The sequence below is a fragment of the Chaetomium tenue genome (assembly GCF_020726465.1).
Source record: "Chaetomium tenue strain MPI-SDFR-AT-0079 chromosome Unknown F5144scaffold_1, whole genome shotgun sequence".
NCBI lineage: Eukaryota > Fungi > Ascomycota > Sordariomycetes > Sordariales > Chaetomiaceae > Chaetomium > Chaetomium tenue.
The window spans coordinates 141229-163703 of record NW_027117329.1 but is presented as its reverse complement, the minus strand read 5'-3'; the positions used below and the strand labels follow the sequence as shown (position 1 = coordinate 163703).

Here is a 22475-nt window from a genome sequence, read left to right as displayed (position 1 = left end):
GGGGGCCAAAAACTTTGACTTGTATTTAATTTTGGCCCGGCTTCACTTTGCGACTTTTAATTCTACCACCTACAAACCATCTCCGAACATCGAGAACGCCATCAAATACCTCAACCTCGGAATCTCAACAGCGGCTATGAAGCTTATCGTCGCTGGATCGACTGGCTTCGTCGGTGCCGAAGTCATCCGTCAAGCCCTCTCAATCCCAACAATCACATCCATTGTTGCCCTCGGCCGCCGCCCCATGTCCGAGCTGAAGAACACAGGCCCCAATGCTGACCCCACCAAAGTCAAATCTGTCGTCTTGGAAGACTTTGGTAGTGAGTACCCGGAAAGCGTGAAAGAGGAGTTGTTGGGGGCTGATGCCTGCATCTGGTATTGTACCCCCGTCTGTGTCATGTATACAAGTAGTCGGGTGCCTGGAAGATGGGTTGTGCTCACCTTACGTGGCGGTTAACCAATAGGACCATTGCCATCACACCATCCCAACTCAAGACCACGCCCTGGGAGCACACGGTAAAAGTCTGCCGCGACTTCGCCATCCGGGGCGTTGAGACCATGGCGCAGCTTCCCCGCAGTGGAGGAAAGAACCCGTTCCGCTTCATCTACGTGAGCGGCAACAATGCCGAGCGGGATCAAACCAAGAGGCCTATGATCCTAGGTGATTACTGCCTGCTGCGTGTACGGCTCCTCCACTTGGTGTCCCTTAAGCTGTCGAGATACTGACTCTTTGCTACTTTGCTGCTGCAGGGCGAAGCTGAGACGCTTGTCCTTGAATGCGCGAAGAAATCCAACGGTGCCGTCGAGGCGTGTATAGCGAAGCCTGGCATCATCGGCAGCCCTGAGAAGCAGACGCCAATGCTACAAAAGGCCTTCTTTGCAATTATTGGCTTGCCGAAAATCCAAGTCAGCGAGATCTCGGCGGCTATGCTGCGCCAGGTCGTGAATGGGTTTGAGACGGACACCCTCGTAAACGCGGACATGGTGCGGGATGGGCAGAAGTTCCTAACGGAGCATAAGTTGTAGATCGCGCTGTTGTAGCTTTTGCAAGTCGCTCTACCACATTCGAAAGGAGGTTTATTTTCATTGTTCGTTGTCACTGCTCTATCTTTCTATGCCGAGGGGCCCATCACCACTGGATACCTACAAATGAGATCTTGGGGGAAAACATAACCGTCCAGCTGCAGTTGAGAATGGGTTACCGCCATTGAAGCCCCTTGAAGGAACGCCCTTCTATTATTAAATCTAACTTAAGAAAAAGGGAAAGTAGGAAATTAGTCACAATGCCATGCATCGAGCCTCTCTTGCAGCCATCCGCTGGTTGTCTTCAAGGCGGTCTTCCTTTCGGACATGGCGGGGGCATATCCCTGACCCATCATGAGTTTGTCGTCCATGTTGCATAAATCTTCAACGTAGCTCCATTGGACGCACGCAGTCCAAGCCTTGCAGGCCGCTTCGCATGCATCTGCCGATACCCAGGCTCCTTTCCAGAGCTCCGTGTCGTGCTTCTCTTCAGGGGTTGGAGGGTCCGCCTTGTTTGCCGACGTGACTCGGAACAGGCCGGACTGGTTATCCCACCACTCGGCCCGTTTCTGAAGCTCCGGAGCAATCATGCCCAGAAAGAAGTCGCGATGGAGCATCGGTTTCTGTAATCAGGTCAGATACATGTATCTCGCAAGAAGTGAAACAATAATTGGACGGAAAAGGGGGAAAAGGGAATGGGGTGAGCTGTGGGATCAATTGCTTACTGTAAAGTCCCAAGAACTCTCGAATGCAAAGTATCTTGCAACGTCCCGATTGTGGACCTTGTGCCACGACATAAGGGGGCTGCACCAGTTCCACCGACTGAAGCCAAACCTCCAATGTACAACGGGGTTGAAGCCCCAGGTGAACTTCTCGTCGCCGTGATTCTCTCCAAACCGCACCCCGTATTTGTTCAGGGCATGCCCAAGTACCTGGTCGCCACAACAGTGGGCAGCCGCGTACGCTTCATAGTCCGCAGACAAGTTCGAGTTCTGCCCAAATGTCTTCTCCCATGCCCCCCGGGAAAGCGCAAACCCGGCGCCGCCATGAGCGAAGACGGTGTCGGACTTCGCAGCGTAGCTCCCAAGGTAATGTGGCTCGCGCCAGTCAAAGTTTGACAGGTAAGCCAGCACGTTGGGCAGGAAAAGATAGGTGTCGTCCTCCATGTAAATATACCACTTGGCCTGGCCCCAGTTGTTTCCGGCATGCTGCATCAAGGGCATGAACTTGTACTTGTCGATGATCCATCCTCCTGGCGGGCCATGATTGTCGCCGTCAACGCCGGCGGCCTCCACGTACACGTTGTGGCCCGCATACTCGGGGTGCTGCCGATATACATCAAAGTCGGCGAGCGCCTGGGTGGTCTTGGTGATGTTTGCCAAAGCATCGATGATGTTAACGTCGCCAATGGTCTCTGGATAGTCGGAGTAAACAACCGTGTTTTCGAGAGGAATCCGGCGAGGGGACATGGTCGTCGTCAAATGAACAAGCAAGCGTTTCCACATGGATGTGCTCCCCGTCTTGACAATCAAGAGCACGTCTGTCGCTGACAAGTTCCCACTCGGACCTGGTTCGGTGCTCTCCAAATTGCTCGGGGAGACTGTAGGGGGAGTCGCGCCAGGTGTTGGCGAGGTTGAGCCCGCTGTTATGGTGGTTGCCTCCCAGGGCGGCGTGGATTCGGGTGTCCGGATTTGGTCATTTTTGGATCCCCATCCCGAGATCGCGCTGCCGAAGTTGTTTACGCTCGGGTCCACGAGGCAATATGCAGCCCAGAAACATACTGTAATAAGAGCCGCCGGCACAAGCCGGTTATTTTTGTAAGTGACAATCATCGCTTGCCAGAGATCGGTCCTGGTATGAAAGAAAGTTGTCCGCTCTCGTGCTCAATGAGATGAACGAAGATGGTGACGATGAAGTCGCTGTTTCCCGGTGGTCCTTCTGCCTTTTCCGGCCCCCTGACGCTCCTCAATGCAGGGGCCCGTATTGCCTGTCAACTGTTACGCTCCACCCGTCGCTGAGACTCGTTTTTCGTTGACTCACGCCAAAGACAGCAATGCCATTTAATTTTGCACACGATCCATGCGCTTCAAAGCCCCAATGCTTGCCCAATCAATGGCAGCAAGTGTGCCGAGAGCGGTTGATTTGGGCAGAACCCCCTAGGAATACGACGATGCACACCCGTCGGACAATCCTTCCTCGGACAGACTCGATGGCCAAGCTTTTCCTGGACAAAAAAGGCTGAGCTCTAGGCATAGATCTCTGCTTCGAGTTCGGCCTTTTTTGGCCAGAGGATGCCAGGGGCCGTGTCACCCATTAAGCAATTCTCGTAATCCCTGTCTCCGAGGTTCCAGCCGCATGGGTCGGCGGCCGGATGCCTGTTTTAATTTCCTCAAGGCTGTGTTTTTTTTCCGCGTGGGCCTTGTGGCCGCGGAAAAGGGGGAAGTCGCAAACAGGCCTGAGTGACACAAATAAGTCACAAATAACTACCGTGAAAATGTTCCAGATCTTGATGGAAATGTCTCTTTTCCCTCTTCTTCAGCCCTATGTCCAAGCAGTCCGTGCTGTGATTAGCAAACCTTGATCGATCTGGACCAATGTTTCCCGAGAAGCAACCCAAGAATGCCGATCACCAGGCCCGCAACGGCCACAGGGTCCCGGCCTTGCGTCAAGTTCTGAACGTGATCGGCTGTGCATTGGCGATCCCTCTGTACTACTTGACAACGGCGCACAGTCGGTATCCCGTCACGCTAGACATCGTCATCACCATCGCACTCACCGAACTGAACCGTTATGTTATCGAAGGATGCCGGATGTCCTTCTTCGGCCAGCAGCGGCGCCATGGTCCTGAAACGTCGGATGAGATGGATGAGAAGGCAGCCATCTACTCGGAGAGTCAACCACAACCACCGAGGGTGGAGTGTCTAGCTGCAGTCGTGGGATGGCGAGAGGATCCCGCTCTGTATGCCCGCGCGCTTGAGAGCTACAAATCGTCCAGCGCATGTGTGTTCCTGCTTGCTGGGATCGACGGAGACGAGGCCGAGGACCAGGATATGGCCAGGGTCTTCAAAAAGGTATGTGCTCTGAAACACTGGACTGGATTCCAAGCACGCCACCCCACAGCCACTAACACATGTCGTAGATTTATCCAGAAGACTCGGCGGTCATCCAAATACCGGAACCGTTTGGAGAGGTGGCCGAGCGAGTCCGAGCCAAGTTCATTGCTCAAAACCGCCACCATGACGAGCCGGTGACCGACCAGGACGCCGATGCTGCTACGATGCAATATTGCATCGAGTTGGCAAAGGGGATTCTAGTTCAACACAACCTCCGGATTGGCGCGCCAGATGGAGTGCGGCGCTTGTGTCTCAAGCAGCGCCACATGCATAAGAAGGGGATCATGTTCACGGCTTACGTGTTTTCTCTCGTCATTGCCGATATCCTCGGCGTCGAATTTCTTTGGTCTTCGGATTCCGACACAATTGTCTTCCCAGACTCGCTCGAGCGTACCATCAATACCATTGCGGCAGACCCCGGGGCTGGAGGGGCAAGTTCCGGGTTGGTCGTTCATAATTCGCAAGAAACAACCATAACGAAGCTCGCTGCAGCCGTGTACTGGGGCGAGCTGTACCTGACACGGTCTACACCTGCTTGTACTGGGACGAGCGACTGCCAGAGCGGCCCGAGTACCGCGTTCCGGCTGGCCGCTCTGCCCGAGATCCTTGTGCCGTGGTATCTCCAGAAGGCGCTCGGCAAGCGGATGATTGTGAACGAGGACCGCCATCTCACCACAAACCTCTTGCTCAGGGGGTGGAAAGTGATGTTTGCGTCAGACGTCCTGACAGCGACGGACACGCCAACGACAATGGCGAGGTGGCTTAAGCAGCAAGTTCGTTGGGCGAGAGCAACTCATATCGAGTCCCTACTACACCCTCGCGTATATGCCACAAGCCACCCTCTTCTCTTCTATGGTATGGCAAAGCGCGAGTTTGGGCCAGCCATTGGTGCCATCGCCATCATATGGTATTTCTTCACCTCGCAACAGCTCGTTGTTTTTTCTGCCAGCGACCTCGTACTGCGCGTTGTGGTTGGCTCATGCTATAACCTCTTGAGGAATCCCGATCGGTTAACAGGAAAAGGGCTGCTCTGGGTTCTTCCAAGCATCTTATTCTACTATATCCCGCTCCCGGCTGTTCATCTTTGGAGCATGATGACGATGGGCGCGGACGGATGGGGGACCAGCATGAGGGCCAGTGGCGAACGAGCAAGGAGGGAAAGTTTGAGGAAAGCATGGTTCGAGACGGGCTTTTTTGTTGTGTGGATGGGAATACTGGCTGGCGTTGTGGCAAAGATTCTCGGTCTGTATTTTGGTATGGTTTGGCATGAGAGGATGGCGGCGGTACTGGTTAGTACTGCCGTAGGAGCATTTGGGGCTTGGAGCATCACAATCGGCGCATCATAGACTACACACATAGACGGCTTTTGCCCTCATCTAATGATCTTAGATGCCTTATTACGTTTTCTCTAGACTTCGACGCTGGGGTAGTTACGAATTGCACAGAGAGGGGTATTCGGGAGTCCATTATGTAGTAAAGGTGTTAGCTGGCTAAACTTCTTATATCAGCCCCCACAAGATTCCCAGCAACCGTGAGATGCTGTCTTGTATACCGGCGCGCATCGCATTTTTTATAATCCCCTTCCGCTTGGTACGGGCAGTGGTGGGGTGGGGATGGCGGCGCAATGTACCATGGAACAGGGAATCACACCAAGGTAGCGCAAAGCCGTCGATTGGTCTACGAAGAACACGAGGGTGTCTTAGAATGCGAGGGGGTGGTTCAGGCGATGTGAGACAGCGCCTTGGTGCGACCATCCAGAAGCAACACCAAGGATACGAGTTTGGTCCCGTGGGGGTCTTTAAGACGTCAGCGGAAATCCTGAGGGGTTCTGGAGGGGAAGCTGCTGCATCACGCGGGCAGAGCCAGGGGTCCCCTCATTATCGCAACCGTCGTTGGATTCATATGCCGGCGGCTGCGTGGGGTGCAAACCTTGGTATCTTCACAGTATGTATACACATAGGGCAGCCCACCAACTTTCCGCATCAGAGACTCCACCTGAGAGTTGAGTCGTTGGCTTCGAGTTGTATTGCCATCCGGTGATAACTGATCACATGGAACTACCGAACATGGGGTTCCTCGAGACTCTATAGTCCGTGCCTTCTGGTGATGAGTTGGATTGGCGCTGCTGGCGCTTCCATTCCTTGCTTGCGGTTTCAGGCGGCTTACACCCTCTCGCCGAGAACGTTGAAACACAAGATCGGGGATTGAAAAGAGTCAACCCCCGTCCCCAAAACCTGGAAAAAGGAGATTGAGAAAATGAAGACTAGGTAAAGAATAGCAACCGGCAAAAAGGAAGCGTAAATCGAGGGCAGAGAAAAAAGAAAAAAAGTAACATGGGTAAGATTGAAGATTCCGGATAAGCTTTGTTTCACGCCGACAAATTGAGTGGCTCTCGATCGAAACTGGATGGAGTTCGGCTTTTTTTGCTCAGGCGGTGCCGGGTCACGACGTCCATGCAAGCCACCATCTCTGGAACCAAAAGTGGGTATCTGCGGCGTCGGATCTTCGAGTCCAGTTGCCGCGGGCCCCGAGGTTAGTAGCTGCCGCATGTCTCTTTTTATCTTTCTTTTGTCATTCCCTATTTCCCGGCTGTGTACATTACATTTGTCCTCGTCATATAGCAACATGACTCGGATCTTATCGATATTTTGAGGAGCGATGACGATTTCGGTGCAAACCCCAACCAAGTTTATGCGCTAATCGGCACCCCCGCTTACCCTCGCTTCGGCGGCCTGGGTTGCCCTCCTGCCCCTCGGTCAGCCTTGCGCATCGGCCCGCCCCTCCTCAGCGACTGGCCCAAATCCATCTCTGGTTTGCGGAATCAGCAACCTGGAAGAACTCCCACCCAACTCTCCCCTCCAAAGCACGACCATGGCAGCCTCCCACCCAACCGAGCATCGACATATGCGCAGCGGTAGCCTCAACATCCCACCACAGGCTACCCGCTCGAGCGGCGCGATGGGTGCGATGCCCGCCGCGCGGTTTGAAGGGCCACGCAGCCCACCGAGTGAGCCTCCCTTCCCATCCTGAATTTTCCTACCCGCCGGACCTTCCGTCGATGCATCTCTTTACGGCATGCCGGCAGCGCCGGTATCGCGGGAGCCCGCGACGCTCGTACTGATCTGTCCCCTCGAATAGATACCTCTCACGTGCCCTGCAAATTCTTTCGACAAGGCGCTTGCCAGGCGGGCAATGCTTGCCCTTTTAGCCACGACCTCGGGAGCGCCGCCGAGACGGTGTGCAAGTATTTTGCAAAGGTGCGTGACCACGAGCCCTCCCTGCTTTGTCTGTCCGACGATACGGGCGTGCATCTGCCGACGCTGGCCGAGGGTTCCTTGAACATCTTGATACTAATTCGTCGTCGCACGCTACCTAGGGCAACTGCAAGTTTGGCCCGAAATGCGCCAATATCCACGTACTTCCCGACGGCCGCCGTATCAACTACGGCAAGAATGGTGTGACGATAGGGGCGCCTCCGGGAGTTCCTCTCGGCGCTCGCGTGAATCCGACAACATACCATCAGCCGTCCAACAGCGCGCTGACCAACTCGTTTTTGCGTGCCGACCAGCTACCCCCCTACACAACCTCAGGTGCCTACGGCATGCAGGATGACGCCTATGGCCACCAGTTGATGGAGAATGGCCTCCCTATTATCGACACCACCTACAGCTCCAATCCGGCTTCTGCCTACGGCTCACCGCGGGATGAGGACGCAAGCCGTCTGGGGCTTGGCCTCTCGCCTGCGAACGCCAAGGGCCTCTCGGTCCTCGACGCTCCGCTGCCGGCGTCCTTTGACAGCAATGGCATATCGCTGGCTGCCCGATATGGGCCGTGGCCCGCCTCCGTCCCCTCGAAATTTGGCCTTGAATCCCCTTCGCCGTCGCTTCACTCGGCCAGGGACGCTCGCACCTCGGAAACACTGAAGCTCTTGCACACTTCTGCGTTTGGTAGCAACGAGCATCTGCCGCCCTCTGCCGTTGGCGCAAACGACGCAAACGGCTTCGGAAGCAGCCCGCCCGTGGGCTCCGCCACCCTTGGTTCGGTGCTCGGGAGCGACGAATATTTTGGGAAACGACTCATGCACAGTAGCGCGATGCGGTACACCAAACCGCGCTTGATTAGCAGTAGCGTCCCGAAGATCGATCGCGACTGGGAGGCGGAATTCATGTTTGAAGAGGACTATGTACCGGGAGCCCTGGCAAACGAGGTGCTAACCCCCGCCGAGAAAGCCAGGAGGGGTTCGACGACCAACACAGTGCGGATGACCGACACCATGGAATCGGGACCCGAGTCCCTGCCGATTGGAGCGACGAAATTCGGCAGCCCCCTGGGAGCGAGCCCGAGTCGCTGGGGACCCCTGTTCCAGCGCCAGAAAGAAGAAGATTTCGACGCTGGCGGTTCCGCTCGCTCCATGAAGCATGTTTCTGCGTTTGGCCATGTGGGAAGTCCGCTGAGAAACTCGAGCCTTGCATCCGCTCTCACCGCCGAGCTTAACCGAGAACCAGGGGTAGACGGTGGGGGCGAATCAGTCTCGGCCTTGACCCGGCAACTTCGAGAGACGCAGCTGAGCGAGGGCGGATCTGGTAATTCTAGTCCCCATTTACACCCGGCCGGACTGCGGAACCAGAAATCGGGCAGTTCTGGCGCGGCTACTGCGGGCGTGATCGGAAAAGAGCGGGAGCGGGAGCGAGCCGCGGAGCGACACATCAGTAGCGGTTCCATTAACTCAGCTGTGACCGGGCGGTTCACAACTCCCATTGACGAGGAAGATTCGTCGTTTGTCTTTAGGATGGAGGAAGAAGACGACCCCCAAACGCGCGCGAGGAAGCGTGTTTCGGGAGGCAACCTCGGCGCCACGAGCCCTCTGAGCGCCGCCTGGAGCTACGCCAACGTTGTCGCCACCAACAGGGCCGCCACGGGGGCCCCGAATGGCAGCAAAGGCGCGGCAGGAAATAACTCCGAAACGGTCGTAGGGAGATGAACCGGTCAAAGAGGGTCTGGTCTTTGCGAGTAACGTACAGGACGCACATAAAACGGCATGATAACGACTGCATTGGGTCATGGCAACGGGGTGCATTAACCTCTTTCAACACGCGCAAACATAGGGATGGGACGTGTCCCTGAGAACACACGGGCTCGGCGTTAGATATCCCAAAAGGCATCGACAACTCGGCAGTTGGCGACGTTGTATTTCCATCTTTTGGCCTCGGAGGGAGTGTCAGGATATTCTTGTATAGAAGGTTGCAAGAGGGCGTTTCTGGGAGGTGGATGGCGCACATGGATGGGACTAGGGAGGAAAACGTCTAATGCAAATAATCTCAAATCCATCAACCAGTAATCGTGTCCTTTGCCATCATGTGAAAGATATTATTAGACTGGCAGGGCTGGCTACCTGCATGGAGCAGACGCTCGACAGGGGATGGATCAGGACACCCAGCCAGGTTCCACATTACGGCAGCTCCTCGACATACAGTATTCTTGACGGCACGCAGCGTGGGGAAGCTCAGCGGGCAAGCGATTCCTTCATTCTCATCTATCGGAGTTGGGAAATCGTCCCACAAGACAGACACATAAATACACCCAAGCAGGCCAAGTCCATGTAAAGTTTTGAATATTACGGCTACCCCGGCTCCAACACCCTCTCTAACCGACCAGGGAGTGGCGTGGCATGCTGCGTGCTGTTACGGCCAGATATGGTACAGGCAAGAGATGCGAAAGGCTTAGTTGGCGTCCGGCTGGCTGAGGATGTACTCGACGGCCTTGTCCACTGTTCCCGGCAACCATGTCAGCGTCTCGGCCTACAAAAGCCCCAGCGGGTGAGGAACTTACCGCTGTGGATGGTGTCGGCGTCCTTGTCAGGGATCTCGATGCTGAACTCCTGTATTGGGGCTGGTTGTCAGCGCTGCGACACGTTTTCGTAGCATATCCTTGGTGGCCGCAAGGCGGCGCGGCCCCACCAGTAAGCGGGACAACCAAACATACCTCCTCGATAGCCATCACGACCTCAACGGTATCTAAGCTGTCCAAGCCCAAGTCGTTGGCGAAGTGTGCGGTCTCTTTAATCTGTCCCGTGGAAACCAAACCATGTTAGACTCTAAAAGCACTGGGGCGCTTGGGTTCGGGACAACGGGTCCTCGGTGGTGGAAGCTAGGTCGGTAACACTCACGTTGCTGGGGTCGTTGACCTAGAGAGAGCGAGTTAGCCTTTTGAATCACACAACTGAATCATGGATTGGCCAAAGCAAAGCCAAGAGTAGTTTGGCTCTCAGCGCTAACACCGAAGATGCGCGGCCATGGATGCGCACCTTGCCCCTCATGGTCCAACGGTCGAGATTGAACAGGAAGGCAGACGAACCTTGTCAAAGCCGGATAGGAGCTGCTTGATGCGCTCATAGACCTCGGTCTTGTCGAGGGAGCTGCCCGAGGCGTAGCATCGCACCGCCTGCCACGCCGCTACCTTGGGCACAAAAGAGGTCGTTCTCGACGCCGGGGCGATGGCCAATCTCCTAGAAGCAACGGCGGGGAAAGGTCGAGCGGCGGCCCGTGTCGCGGCAGCGGCGGATCGGAGGATGGTGGTGCGGAACATGCTGTCGGTTGATTCGATTTCCCGGGGGGTGTGGTCGTCGTGGGGATCGCAATTGGGCCGAGGAGTGGACGTTGGATCAAGGGTGCAGGGGAATCGAGTGTTGACGCTGCTTTGGCCGATAAATTTCTCGCTGAAAGCCGGGATGCACAACGGAGCTCGGATGGCATGCGCCAAGCGCAACTCGAGCTGGGTGGTTCGTGCCCCATCACGTGACCGAAGGTTGAGCAGACCACAACGCAAACTCCCAGCGCAGATGCTCGATGGAGGGGAGCAATCGAGTGAAAGTCCGTGGGCCCAGAACAATATTCTTGGTTAGTTTTCACTTGTTCGGGTTCTTCTATTTGACTTGTTGATAAGAAAGACAAGGCCGATAGAAACGAGGCTAGCTTCTCATACGACGATGTTGAGCTTCCGTTGTCTGGACAGTGGGTGATAGGGCGAGTCAACATCGACAGGCAGTTCTCAAGAGAGCAACAAAGGAAAGCAATTGTCCGTTGCTTTTGTATAAAACGGTATGTACAACAACACTGCCTACAATTTTGTGGCATCGAATTCCCAAGCCGGAACAGCCCCAAACCCTGCACAGCCGTGATTATCTGTAGGGAGCATCTGCCCTGATGGCAGCCGCCAGCTCGGGCTCCCATTTGTCTCCGTTAGAAAGCAATTTCTCTGCTGCGCGTTAGTCACGGGCACACCAATTTGACGGGACTGGGACTGGGCTGTACCCTTGTTGTAGAGGAGCTCCTCGCGGGTCTCGGTGGCATACTCGGCGTTCGGGGATTCGACGATAGCGTCGACGGGACATGACTCTTGGCAGAAACCGCAGTAGATGCACTTGGTCATGTCAATATCGTAGCGAGTCGTCCGCCTGGACCCGTCGGCACGCTCCTCGGCCTCAATCGTGATGGCCTGGGCGGGGCAAACGGCCTCGCACAGCTTGCAGGCAATGCATCTCTCCTCGCCCGAGGGGTACCGGCGCAAAGCGTGCTCTCCGCGGAAACGGGGAGAAATGGGGCCCTGTACAGGCGTCAGCGCTCCGCCAACGTCAATTGGCAACTGTCCGGCCAAGTCCCCCAACGCTAGCCAGCACTTTCCGCAGGCCGTGTCCACCCCATATGATAACGCACCTTTTCGAATGGGTAATAGATCGTGTACCTGCCACCACCTCGTCAGCACCATTCGGACATGTCCCTGTTGGGCGGGAAAGTACCCACGGTGGCCTGAAGAATTGCTCCATCAGGATGTACATGCCCCGAAACATCTCGGTCAAAAGGAAGTACTTTCCGACCTTGTCGAATGTGCTTTCTTTTTCTTGATCCCACGTTGTCGGCGGCTTCAGGCGGAAATTCTTGGGCGGGGGCCCCGCGGGTGTCGCATAACCCCTCCTCGCGACCAACATTTGCGAAGGGACTGTGCGGAAGAGGGTCGAAGGAACCCGCACCATGGACATCTGGCGGGCGCCTAGTGAGGCGACAGACGGCGCAATCATGTTGCCAATGATACAGGCCGGAGCCGGAGTGACGAGCGAGTCGAGCGACGGGATTGGGCGGAGTTGGATCGTTGGCGGCGGGCCTTTTCGCGCAAACTTCGGGCGGGTGCGCGGAGTCAGAAATACGACTTGCACGGTGAACTGTCCTATTTAAAGGTCAATTAGGTCGATCCGGCCGGCCTCGGCCAGCTTTCGGGCGTGTTGAAGAGTGGTGAGGTGGGAGGCGATTTTCTGAGCACCCGGTGGCACTTGACGTCGGCCAGCTTGGAGCTTGAAGCAAGCTGCAAAGGGTTCGGGGATTTGGCGCGATTACATTTCCAGGGAGCTGATTGGAGAAAGCTGGTGTTTCGACCCATAAATATGCACGTGACTCGGCCCGCTGTTCAAGGGCTGTTTTCCCCGCCGACTGCGCCAAGAGGACATTCTCACTGCCGATGGGTACATGAATGCAAATATTCTTCTGCCACCGAGATCTGTAAAGACTTCAGGTTCAAATACTGGCTCTAAATGTTTGGGTATTCTACTCCACATGGCAACACTATTGTAACAGCACCCGACCCCACGTGTTCCACCACACTCCGATGTTGGCTGCCACGACCAAGTCCAGCATCTTCAAACCCTCGTCGTGGATGATAAGCTTCCCTAGCTTAGCCCTCTTCCCCCCACTCCCCCCGCCGGCGTGCTCCTGTCCGAGCCTGAGATCCATCGGGGTGCTGTTATCGCCATACCCAAAGTCGTCCTCTTCGTCGGATTCCTCGTCACTGCTCCGCGACCTATGACGTAATAGTTTACTGAACTGCCCTGACAAGGCACCCTTGGACGTGCCATCTCGCTGGGAGGTCCGATGGCTAGACCCATGGGGTAAGCTGAATCGTAATTCGCTCACTGGCTTCGCGCCCACCAAAACCGAGGACAACTCGTCACTCCGTGAACGACCCATCGCCTGCGCATCCCGAATACTCTGCGCAACCTCGCGGGGATCAATCCCTGCGCTGGCCGGGTCCAGCACGTGGCGGCACCTGAGGCTCCGGCCATCGGCACTTGTTCGGAACTCGCACCGGCCATCCCAGGGGCTTAGGAAGACGTAACCTTTTGGTTTCAATCCGGGGCCTGGCTGGGTAATCAGCGTGGGCGAATGCCTGCCGTCCGTCGAGTCCATCGAACCAATGGTCGATGCACTGCCGTGCCGCGCATGAAAGGACTTTGGCGCTGCAGCATCCTCCGGGGACGCTCCTAAGCCGTGGACTGGACTGCCGGGACGCTCCCTGCGCTGAAAGGCTTTTTTAAAGTTCGACTTCCAGCCGGCGCCGTACGACATGACGACCTGACGTGTAAACCCCTCTTCCGCAGGTTTCCAACCCGACTGCGAGACCGGACCCTTGCCTCCTACTACCGAACCAGGCTGAGAGCGTTGCGCTACTTGCTGAGAAAACGAGTGTCCCGAAGTCGGCCGGTAAGCATCCACATCTGCCTTACTTGGCATGTCGCGGTACTTCGCGTAACCAGAGGTTTCGAGCCGGACGCTGATCTTTTGCGCATGGGCTAGTAGGCCGCCCATGTTGTCGGGGTTAAGGGTTGGATCGGCTGTCTCCGGCGTGGGCACGTTCGTCTGGAACGATGAGATCGTGCCAACGTTGCACTGCGTTCCTGAGGTGGGATCTTTCCGGATCACAGTAAGCGAAAATGCCACCGAGCGTGGACGAGCTCCTAACTTCCCGAGCGGCGCCGGTTTGGCTGGTTGCAACCGGGGAGGTGGTGAGGCGACGCGCACGGGTTGGCCACCGGGGTGCGCATCTGGTGTGTCTTGTGTTACCGGCGTCACTGGGCGGCGCTGCGACGCCGTGTTGGGCGCTACATCAACACTGGTATCGTGGATGTTTCTCGGCGCCTCCGACGCCGTAGGGCCTAGTGGCTTCCTATATATCGCGGCGGGTATCGGTTTCGGCCGAGAAAGTACGTCGGACGCCGCGGGCGGCCCTACAGATCGTCGGTTTCGAAACATCGGGTTTTCGCGGTAATCATCGACATCGGCCCTCGCCCGCGGCTGCGGTTCGGGGCCGGGGAACGACACGGCGCTCTCGTCGGCAGTGGCTTGGAGGGTTGAGCCCCGAGGGGCTGAAGGCGATGATGGCACAACGTTGTTGAAAAAGGCGCCGTTTTCCGGTCCTAGCGTTCTGGCTGATGTAGGCAACGGCTTTCTCGGGATCGCACTCCTCGCACTTTCGCTACTGGATCGGGGCGAGGCCCCATCCTCGGGCCGCTGCGGGGCGGCGAGAAGACGGTCCTCTGGTGCATCGAGGTGGATATAATACAGGGCGGTCGAAATGTCTTCGCCAGTTACGTTCTTCTTCTGGGGCTTAAATGTCGAGAGGATAACGTCTAGGCAGCGGTTGGCGGCGGTCAGTAACGGCCGTGTGTATTATTCCACTTCTCGCACCATCACGCACCTTGTGTGCCGGGCACCCGGGAGATGTATAATGTAAGGGACTCGCGTACCTCGGGGGGATGGGGGTACTGAGGCGGGTTTGCTGCCAAGTAGTTGATGGTTGAGAGCGACCTTGCTTCGGTTTGCGGCGCTGGCCTGGTCCCCATTTCCAACTCCGAATTGCGGAAGCTCGCGAGTGCACAGGTGGGGGTTTGGAGTGGACTGGCGCAGGGAAATCGCGAAATTAATTCTTTGAGTCGCAACGGTTGGTAGCAAGGTCAAAATCGAGGTGCCAAACACCGGCTGCAGATCAAGATTATTCGGGTTTTATTTGTTCAATCGTGGCTCGTGCTCGTCCGATGTCTTCGCTTCAAGGTGCCCCGAAAAGCTGTGTCCACCGTGCCTGGGTTCTTTCTGTCTCCAGCCGCAAAGCCACCCGACAATCAGATGCCGATGACGTCGCCCAAACCGCGGGGCGGTGCGCGGCCGAAATCGTCAGCACTTCGAGGCTGTGTTAATGTCCACAGTGTTTCTTTTTCTCGAATTCAATTGCCGGTACCTAGTTAGCCGGTACCTAGTTAGAATCATGTCGCCTACTAATCCAAAAGGTTTTCGCTCAAGATTGGCTTTAAGAAAAACATTCTCGCCGTCTGGGAAGGACGGAGGGGCGTCCCTTCGTCACTTCACCCCACCAAGCACTCATTGCTGCCCAAGGGCCAGATTGAGTGACGCGCGCGGGGGTGGCACACCACATGTAAAATTTACGGAAGTCTTCTTAACTTTAAAATTTTAATTTCAGGTCGCTAATTAGCTATTAATTGATCCTCTTCTTAAACATTAAACAACACGATACAGCGAATCTTCTAAAAGCAATTCATCTCTCTCTCTCTCTCTCCCCAATTCCAATTTTCTCTCTCTCTCTCTCTCTCTCTCTCTCTCTCTCTCTCTCTCTCTCTCTCTTTTTGGCTTCTTTTTTTTTTTTTTTTGCTTTTTCTTGCTTTTTTTTTTTTTTTTTTTCTTATTTCACCCCTCGATCATCACATCACCCCTTTGCCTTCTGCGTAATCAACGCTGCCAGATCGTTGAGGGTCCCGCTCGACAATAGCTCCAAAATCTGGAGGTTGACACGAAGCTCCTTGGCGATCCAATTCCGAAGCTCGATAGCCGTGAGCGAGTCCAACCCGTACGACGTGATGTTTCTGGCGACATCCACGTCCTCCACCGCAACGCTCAAGACCTCGGAAAGCTTCTCTGCAAGACCCCGGGCTGCAATAAATGCCGCCTCCTCGTCCGATCTTGCCTCCCGGAACGCCTCCCCCGGAGACACATTTTCCTTCACCACGAGTCCTTCTTCCTCGGCGGCCGCCAAGCCTTCGGCCTTCAGGTGGACAAAACGGGCGTCGTTGGCAAAGTAGGGCCATTGGCCGTCGTTGCCAAGATGCAACTTCAGCCCTGTCAGAACTTGACAGGGAGCTTCACCACGGACGGCGGCTGAGAGAAGCGCCAAGACCTCGGCTTCCTCAAGTGACTCGCCCCCGAAGTTGCGCAGGATTTCCCTCTCCCTGTCGGCGTTTTCAGCGAGGTACCCGACCCCTGTGACCGCGGTCAGATCCAGCGAGTTTCCGGGCAAACCTCGTTGTCTCCGCCATTCCATTAGCGAGTCGAGGAAGGTGTTTGCAGAAGCGTAAGCGGCCTGCCCGCGGCTGCCGATGATGCCCGCCGCTGAGGAGAAGGCGACAAAATAATCCAAGTTGATGCCCGCCGATTCAAGGGCTAAATTAATGTTGTATGCGCCGTATACCTTTGGCGCGATGACGGCTTGGTAATCTTGTTGCGTCATGTTTTCGAGCAGACCGTCCCGAAGCACCATTGCAGCGTGGACCACGCCGCGGATCGGGGGCAGATTCTGCCTACACTGGTAAATGTCTCGCCGGACATGGTGAATTTTGCTAACATCGCACTTCATCACAATCACATCGGCTCCGTAACGTGTCATTTCCTCTCGCAGATGGTCAATCACGTCTTCGCCACCACTTCTCGAAAGCAGCACAATATTGCGTGCGCCGTGCTGGATCATGTATTTAGCCACAGATCGGCCCAAGCCACCCGTTCCACCGACAATGATATGGGTCCCTGGGCTTTGGAACAAGTCACCGGGCTTTTCCTTCATAACCATCACTGAGTCATCAAGCTCAGGTGTCGTAATCACCAGGGGGGTGATATAACCGTCCCGTACCAGTGCTATCCCCTCGGGCAATCTCGACATCCTAAGCGTTGTGGTCCACGTGCGTGGCGAAAGGGCGCCCCTGTCAAGGTTGGAGATACAATCCGTCAAGGCATGGTGCAACGCATCCGGATCCTGTTCAGTAAGGCTGAGCATGTCGATGGACCAGAAGGCCGCGTTTGCGGCCAGCTCGGGTTTCGTCCCCTTGTGGTTACCTGGCCCCTTGATCTCAAGAACCCACCCAAGAGCACCAAGGCACTCCCACATGCTGGCATTTTCGCCTCCTGATACGGCCAAGGAGTAATCCATCCCCTTACCCTCTGTGACTTCCCTAATCTGCTCGGCCAGATGGATGTTTCGTCCGTCAAAGACGTGGTTGGACGGCAAAATTGCCTCTGCCAGTGTCCTGTGCTCCTCGTTCATGACTAGAGCATAGACATTGAAGTCGGCCGGCATCGCTAGCGCCACTTCCACTGCGGCAAAGCTGATGGGCCCCGAGATTTGGATCAGCAGATGCTCGCCTGCTTCGATGGTGGCAACCCGTGTGAGGGCGTAATGCACGGGGGCGAAGTGGCCAGGAATGCACGCAGCCACCTCCATGTTCATGCGGCCTGGGACGAGTGCGACACAATTTGAGCTTGCCCGAACGTAGGTCGCGTAGGGACTGTTGGTAAGGGCGCAAACCTTCTGTCCCACGGAGAAGGTATCGACCTGTCCGCCAATACGGGTGACAAAGCCGGCGCAGCTGCGTTGAATGGTCGTGCCTGGCTCGTCCACGTCCCCTGTTGTGACGTCGTCGACTGAGAGAGCAGTCGCATGGACCTTAATCTCAACTTCGTTCTCTCCCAACACGCCAAACTGGCTGTCCTCGAAATAGAGGTCACCGGGAGAAGAGGCATCTGTTCCACGGTGAAGTTGCAGCCGGCGAGAGGGCTTATATGCTTGGAGAAAGGGCACGGCGCGGCCCAAGGAGCGGTGGACGTCCAGATTGAGTTCAGGGTCGGGAACAATCCGGGGAACGACAAGCTTCCCGCCCACTTCGGCAAACTCAATCTCAGCCCCCGTATTTTCCGAGACCACCGATAGGGTGAATGCGTGAACGGCCAGCCCCGCCTGTACATATGTGTTGTTGTGACGAGGATCCAAGTCGAGTATGGATGCGACCGCGCCCCTTTCCGAGCGGGCTGTCCGGATCAAACCGAGAGCCAAGCTCCCAGCCGGCGAAAACGGGACGCGATAAGCCCCTTTCGTCACCCACATGAGGCCACGTGACTCAGTGAGTATCTTCGTGACGGTATTGATCGGCATGTAATTCTTAGTGTAGAGTGCGGCCTTGTCCATTTCGGGCATAATGACAAAGTGGTCGCTCCAATCCCGAATGCCGTCGCAGGGGACTGGGACCACCACTATCAAGGTGCGAGGCAGCCTGGCACGCAAATGAACGAGCAAGCAGCTCAGGAATGCGTCCTCCCGGCCGTCTGAGAATCCGGTGGCCACCACGATGGATGGCGGATCGTTTCCTAACCTGGACAAGGCTGAGTTCATGTCCAGCGCGCCCTCGTCCAGTGGGTCCCAACGCATCTTGAAACACAACTCGCGCGGTGGGGCTTTCGGCGGGAAGGGGATCAACGCCTTGAACCTCACGCCCAGCATGGAAACGGCCGCCGACCCCACGGCCACATCACCAATGGCGCCCCAGAGTTCCACCGTGGAATAAGCCCTGTTTTCATCGAGGGTTGCTTTCACAACCGTCTGGTTGCCCAGATCCGGGCGCCAATCCGCAGCAATAGTTATGTGACGGATCGAGGACAGGAGGCATGGTAGCTCAGCCGGCCTGCCGTCCTGGTTCCTGTAGCTGAATACCGATGCCTGGAGCATGGACTCGACAATGCCCGGGTGAGCTCCGTAGTTGAGGTCGTCCATCCTGAAGACCTCGCGAAGATCTGACACCCCCGTCACTCGGCGCCCCCTCACTTTGACATTGGTCAAGGTCCTGAAAGCCTCCGGGTATGTGAACCCCTTCGCCATCAGCCTGTAATACACCTCTTCTTCGTTATATTCTCTTAGCTCGGATGCATCCACATTTGCGTCATCGCCCATCTCCGGACGCTCAGACACCGGCATGTCTGGCATCGCTCTCACGGTCCCAGTGCAGTGCTCCGACCACTCCTCGGTGGGCCCGTAGGATAAAATCTTGAACCCGTGGCTTCTCTTGTCCCCCGACTTCGAGGCTTGGAAGCTTAAGAGTACCTCAACCTCTTGGTCGTCCATTAAGTACAGATGCTCAGAAACCACAAGGTCCCTGATCTCAAACGCCACAGTAGGTAGATCGTTCATCACTGCGGTCTGGGCTGACGCCTGGAAGACCATGGAGATAAAGAGTGACATGGGGAACGCCATGCGGGAGCAAATCTGGTACTCCCTTACGTTGGGCAAGTCCTCTGTGCGGATAATGTTCCGCCATGTCGGGTTCAGAGAGTCGGACCAGTCAGCCAAGATGCCCAGCGCGTCGTATCTTGGGAATGGCTTGCGCCGGTGCTGCCGGGTAATTCTGGACTCATAGCAGTATCTTTGCCGCGACCACGGGTATGTGTACAGGGTTGCAAGCAGCTCCGGCCTCTCTCCCTCTTCGCGGTTATGGTTGATCTCGAAGAAGTTCAGGGGGTGGCCGTGAAGGAAAAGCTGGCCGGCCGTCTCCAGGCATGTCCGTGTGGCATCCTGGCCGCGGACCAGGGTGGGAAGATACGAGATCCCCGTGGCCGGCGGACCCAACGCCTTCATCACTTGCAGGATGGGTCCCTTGAGTGCGGCGTGGGGCCCGATCTCTATGAGGATGTCGGGCTCGTATTCGGTGCACAGCTCGCCCAAGGACGTCGAAAATTGGACGGGATCGGTGAGATTGTCGACCCAGTATCGCGGAGTTAACCTTTCAGGGCTAACCTGGCAGCCACGGAGCGATGAAAAGAATTGCACATCGCGGTCCCCCCCATCCAACGGCCTTATGAGGCCGACCCGGAACCTGTATGAGGGGGCAATTGCCATCATATGCCGGGAGTGGTATGCCACCTCAACAAGAAGTCTCCGGTGAAAGATGTTGTCGCGCTGCAAGCGTTCGGCCATCAGGTCGATGGCCGCCACGTCACCGGACAGAGTGACGGACGTTGGCGAATTCACGCAAGCGATCCTCAGCTGAGGCCGATACGTACGGTTCATCTCCTCCACCAACATTTGCATCTCGTCCATGTCATGAGACACCGCCATCATAGCGCCCTCCAGATACGAATATTTGGTTCGCAGCTCGATCATTGCCTGACCTCTCCAGTAAGCGACGGCGATGGCGTCCTCAAAGCTCAAGGCGCCCGCGGCATAAGCCGCCCCAATCTCTCCGCTCGAGTGTCCCGTGACGGCGCCGGGCGTCACACCGAAGAAGGCGAAAAGGTCGGTTAGGGCTAGCTGCACTGCGGTGCAGATGGGCTGGCTGATATGGGCCTCGTTGACCTTGGTCGACTGCTCATCTCTCCTGAGTTCCTCAGAGACGGAGAAGTTGGCATGGCAGAGATCTAGTGCATTGTCAGCGCGATTGATGGAGTCCATGAACACGGGATGCGTTTTCATGAGCTCCCGGCCCATGGCAAACCACTGGGCGCCCTGCCCGGTGTACACGAATGCCACTCTCGGAGGCACGCTGGGTGCCCGTGTCGGGACGGCCTCGTGGCTGTTGATGGCCTTGGTGACGTCGCTGCACATGCCGGCAACCACGGCCATCCGCCATTGCAAGTGTGACCGGCGCTGGCAAAGTGTGTAGGCCAGGTTCCGCGGCATGGTGGTTTGGTAGAGCTCGGCGTGCTGTTCGATCCAAATCCCCAGTCTGCTCACGGACTTGCGAAGTGCCGTTTCGTCGTTGGCCGAGAGTACGAAGAGCCTGAGAGGGCTGTAGGCGCCGTTGTCGGCGATTTCAATGCCTCTACACCTCGGGGTTTGGCTCAGGACGCAAGTCGAGTTGGATCCGCTAAAGCCGAAGTTGTTGATACAGAGCCGGCTGGCGTAGCTTGGCCACGGTTTCTGTTGTGTTGCCACGCGCATGTTCCACGCCTCCAGTGGGATGGCATGGTTTACCCGCTCGAAGTCGGCATTGGGCAGGATGAAACCGTAGTACAGCATGAGAGATCCCTTGATGATCGAAACGATGCCGCTGGCGCATTCCAGATGGCCAACATTGGGCTTGGCGGACCCAATGTGGAGCGGGAACTTGGGCGAAAAGTAACGACCGACAGCGTTGTAAATACCCCTGGCCTCGATCGGGTCCCCTTTCTTTGTACCTGTTCCGTGAGCCTCAAAAAAGCCCACTGTCCAGGGGTGGATGCCCGCCTCATCGAGCACCCTGGTAACCAGCTTCTGCTGGGCGTCGGGGCAGGGAGCCGCGATGCCGACGGTACGTCCGTTGTGGCTAATACCCGTGTGCGAGATGACGGAAAAGATATGGTCATTATCAGCCCGGGCCTGGTGCAGGGGCTTCAGGAGTAGGCACCCGGCGCCTTCGCCCCGCGCATACCCCGACTTGGCGCGGTGATCGAAAGCGTGGGTCCTGCCATCATCCGAGAACAGGTGGAGGTTTCCCATGGATACCCAGATGTCCGGGTCAGTTATCAAGTGGGAGGCCCCCACAATGGCTTGTTCCGACTCCCCCAGCCGGATACTCTGCACAGCAAGGTGCAAAGCATGCATGCTGGACGAGCACGCAGTGTCGACGGTAAATGTCGGGCCTCGCAAGTCAAGGTAGTAAGCCAGCCTACCGGCGAGGAAGGCTCCTTGGTTGCCGGTGGCGTCGAAGCCTGGGGTGCTGTCCAAGTCGCGGAGGTTGGCGGTCCGGTGTTCACCGTAGTTAGCGCCGATAAACACACCAACTTTCTTACCTGCTACCGACTCTTTCGGTGCTCCGGCATTCTCCAGGGCTTCATATGCGCATTCTAGCAACAACCGCTGTGCGGGGTCCATTGACTCGGCTTCCTTCTTGGTGATATCGAAGAATCCGGGGTCAAACTTGTAGATGTCGTCTTGGATGAAATAGCCACCTTCAGAGTTAAAGCAACCCTTCTTATTCGGGTCCGAGTTATGGTATGCCTCCGCGTTGAAGCGGTCGGCGGGCACCTTTGACCATGCTGCCCTTTTACGGCACAGCATGCGGTAGAAGTCACCAGGAGTCTGTACATCACCTGGCAAACGGCAAGACATGCCGATAATGGCAATTTCCATGAGGTGGGCCATGTTAAATATGAATAGAACGGTAGTTTGAGCAAAAGATTAGTGGGGGCAAAGGTTGAGTGCGTGTGGGCAAAGGTTGAGCGTGGGCAAAAGTTGAGTGTGGGCAAAAGTTGAGTTGACGAAAAGGGTTGGGAAAAAGGGGTTTGGAGGGGGGGAAGGGAAGAATATATAGACGAAGAGAGGGAAAATCAGAGGCACAATCAGCGGCTCCGGTCATGTGAGGTGCTTTGACGCTCACCTTGTGAGGCGGGCAACGAGGCGGAGAAACAAACGTTTAACACCTATCATCAAGAAAATAATGCTAGGTTGAAAAATCTGTCAGTCATGTGTACCTAAGATCCTGCCTCTGCCTTG

At 56.3% G+C, this 22475-nt stretch overlaps 10 protein-coding genes across 10 annotated transcripts; 4 read left to right on the top strand and 6 right to left on the bottom strand.

Annotated features, from left to right (window-relative positions):
* The first annotated feature begins 7 nt into the window (after nt 1-7).
* Nucleotides 8-1381, top strand: F5144DRAFT_2248 (uncharacterized protein). The gene is made up of 3 exons (XM_066783163.1): nt 8-375; nt 465-681; nt 751-1381. Exons 1-3 carry the CDS (start codon nt 137-139, stop codon nt 1024-1026), a joined length of 732 nt encoding a protein of 243 aa, XP_066647557.1. The 5' UTR covers nt 8-136; the 3' UTR covers nt 1027-1381.
* Nucleotides 1129-2967, bottom strand: F5144DRAFT_2276 (uncharacterized protein). Its single transcript, XM_066783189.1, has 2 exons — nt 1749-2967; nt 1129-1646 (listed from the first exon to the last, which is right to left on the bottom strand). The coding sequence occupies exons 1-2, from the start codon at nt 2853-2855 to the stop codon at nt 1275-1277; spliced, it is 1479 nt and encodes a 492-aa protein (XP_066647556.1). The 5' UTR covers nt 2856-2967; the 3' UTR covers nt 1129-1274.
* Nucleotides 2968-3387: 420 nt separating this feature from the next.
* Nucleotides 3388-5662, top strand: F5144DRAFT_616488 (uncharacterized protein). Its single transcript, XM_066791841.1, has 2 exons — nt 3388-4094; nt 4163-5662. The coding sequence occupies exons 1-2, from the start codon at nt 3618-3620 to the stop codon at nt 5480-5482; spliced, it is 1797 nt and encodes a 598-aa protein (XP_066647555.1). The 5' UTR covers nt 3388-3617; the 3' UTR covers nt 5483-5662.
* Nucleotides 5663-6601, top strand: F5144DRAFT_552490 (uncharacterized protein). Its single transcript, XM_066787749.1, has one exon. The coding sequence runs from the start codon at nt 5673-5675 to the stop codon at nt 6174-6176; it is 504 nt and encodes a 167-aa protein (XP_066647554.1). The 5' UTR covers nt 5663-5672; the 3' UTR covers nt 6177-6601.
* On the bottom strand, nt 6238-6885 carry F5144DRAFT_2017 (uncharacterized protein). The gene has a single exon (XM_066782921.1). The coding sequence runs from the start codon at nt 6761-6763 to the stop codon at nt 6299-6301; it is 465 nt and encodes a 154-aa protein (XP_066647553.1). The 5' UTR covers nt 6764-6885; the 3' UTR covers nt 6238-6298.
* Nucleotides 6602-9471, top strand: F5144DRAFT_552489 (uncharacterized protein). The gene is made up of 3 exons (XM_066787748.1): nt 6602-7143; nt 7275-7393; nt 7513-9471. The coding sequence occupies exons 1-3, from the start codon at nt 7008-7010 to the stop codon at nt 9115-9117; spliced, it is 1860 nt and encodes a 619-aa protein (XP_066647552.1). The 5' UTR covers nt 6602-7007; the 3' UTR covers nt 9118-9471.
* Nucleotides 9472-9473: 2 nt separating this feature from the next.
* F5144DRAFT_521490 (acyl carrier protein-like protein) lies at nt 9474-10860 on the bottom strand. Its single transcript, XM_066786716.1, has 5 exons — nt 10491-10860; nt 10303-10320; nt 10119-10199; nt 9966-10014; nt 9474-9903 (listed from the first exon to the last, which is right to left on the bottom strand). The coding sequence occupies exons 1-5, from the start codon at nt 10719-10721 to the stop codon at nt 9857-9859; spliced, it is 426 nt and encodes a 141-aa protein (XP_066647551.1). The 5' UTR covers nt 10722-10860; the 3' UTR covers nt 9474-9856.
* Nucleotides 10861-10989: 129 nt separating this feature from the next.
* Nucleotides 10990-12511, bottom strand: F5144DRAFT_552483 (NADH-ubiquinone oxidoreductase 23 kDa subunit). The gene is made up of 4 exons (XM_066787747.1): nt 11936-12511; nt 11849-11876; nt 11447-11738; nt 10990-11390 (listed from the first exon to the last, which is right to left on the bottom strand). Exons 1-4 carry the CDS (start codon nt 12208-12210, stop codon nt 11314-11316), a joined length of 672 nt encoding a protein of 223 aa, XP_066647550.1. The 5' UTR covers nt 12211-12511; the 3' UTR covers nt 10990-11313.
* A 134-nt stretch (nt 12512-12645) lies between these two features.
* On the bottom strand, nt 12646-15285 carry F5144DRAFT_552478 (uncharacterized protein). The gene is made up of 2 exons (XM_066787746.1): nt 14658-15285; nt 12646-14589 (listed from the first exon to the last, which is right to left on the bottom strand). Exons 1-2 carry the CDS (start codon nt 14800-14802, stop codon nt 12749-12751), a joined length of 1986 nt encoding a protein of 661 aa, XP_066647549.1. The 5' UTR covers nt 14803-15285; the 3' UTR covers nt 12646-12748.
* Nucleotides 15286-15633: 348 nt separating this feature from the next.
* Nucleotides 15634-22249, bottom strand: F5144DRAFT_552475 (uncharacterized protein). Its single transcript, XM_066787745.1, has one exon. It carries the CDS (start codon nt 22122-22124, stop codon nt 15678-15680), a length of 6447 nt encoding a protein of 2148 aa, XP_066647548.1. The 5' UTR covers nt 22125-22249; the 3' UTR covers nt 15634-15677.
* Nucleotides 22250-22475: the final 226 nt, after the last annotated feature.

Coding starts and splice junctions, on each gene's coding strand:
- F5144DRAFT_552475 (XM_066787745.1), bottom strand. CDS start 22,124: ATGGCCCACCTCATGGAAATTGCCATTATCGGCATGTCTTGCCGTTTG.
- F5144DRAFT_2017 (XM_066782921.1), bottom strand. CDS start 6,763: ATGTTGCTATATGACGAGGACAAATGTAATGTACACAGCCGGGAAATA.
- F5144DRAFT_552490 (XM_066787749.1), top strand. CDS start 5,673: ATGCTGTCTTGTATACCGGCGCGCATCGCATTTTTTATAATCCCCTTC.
- F5144DRAFT_2276 (XM_066783189.1), bottom strand. CDS start 2,855: ATGATTGTCACTTACAAAAATAACCGGCTTGTGCCGGCGGCTCTTATT. Junction 1,647..1,748: donor AGAGTTCTTGGGACTTTACA/GTAAGCAATTGA, acceptor ACCTGATTACAG/AAACCGATGCTCCATCGCGA.
- F5144DRAFT_552478 (XM_066787746.1), bottom strand. CDS start 14,802: ATGGGGACCAGGCCAGCGCCGCAAACCGAAGCAAGGTCGCTCTCAACC. Junction 14,590..14,657: donor CCGGGTGCCCGGCACACAAG/GTGCGTGATGGT, acceptor ACCGCTGCCTAG/ACGTTATCCTCTCGACATTT.
- F5144DRAFT_616488 (XM_066791841.1), top strand. CDS start 3,618: ATGTTTCCCGAGAAGCAACCCAAGAATGCCGATCACCAGGCCCGCAAC. Junction 4,095..4,162: donor TGGCCAGGGTCTTCAAAAAG/GTATGTGCTCTG, acceptor CACATGTCGTAG/ATTTATCCAGAAGACTCGGC.
- F5144DRAFT_2248 (XM_066783163.1), top strand. CDS start 137: ATGAAGCTTATCGTCGCTGGATCGACTGGCTTCGTCGGTGCCGAAGTC. Junction 376..464: donor GGGGCTGATGCCTGCATCTG/GTATTGTACCCC, acceptor GTTAACCAATAG/GACCATTGCCATCACACCAT. Junction 682..750: donor GTGATTACTGCCTGCTGCGT/GTACGGCTCCTC, acceptor TTGCTGCTGCAG/GGCGAAGCTGAGACGCTTGT.
- F5144DRAFT_521490 (XM_066786716.1), bottom strand. CDS start 10,721: ATGTTCCGCACCACCATCCTCCGATCCGCCGCTGCCGCGACACGGGCC. Junction 10,015..10,118: donor TCGTGATGGCTATCGAGGAG/GTATGTTTGGTT, acceptor GCCCCAATACAG/GAGTTCAGCATCGAGATCCC. Junction 9,904..9,965: donor CGCCGACACCATCCACAGCG/GTAAGTTCCTCA, acceptor TGCCGGGAACAG/TGGACAAGGCCGTCGAGTAC.
- F5144DRAFT_552483 (XM_066787747.1), bottom strand. CDS start 12,210: ATGATTGCGCCGTCTGTCGCCTCACTAGGCGCCCGCCAGATGTCCATG. Junction 11,739..11,848: donor TCTATTACCCATTCGAAAAG/GTGCGTTATCAT, acceptor ACGCCTGTACAG/GGCCCCATTTCTCCCCGTTT. Junction 11,391..11,446: donor GGAGCTCCTCTACAACAAGG/GTACAGCCCAGT, acceptor AACGCGCAGCAG/AGAAATTGCTTTCTAACGGA.
- F5144DRAFT_552489 (XM_066787748.1), top strand. CDS start 7,008: ATGGCAGCCTCCCACCCAACCGAGCATCGACATATGCGCAGCGGTAGC. Junction 7,144..7,274: donor AGGGCCACGCAGCCCACCGA/GTGAGCCTCCCT, acceptor CCCCTCGAATAG/ATACCTCTCACGTGCCCTGC. Junction 7,394..7,512: donor TGTGCAAGTATTTTGCAAAG/GTGCGTGACCAC, acceptor CACGCTACCTAG/GGCAACTGCAAGTTTGGCCC.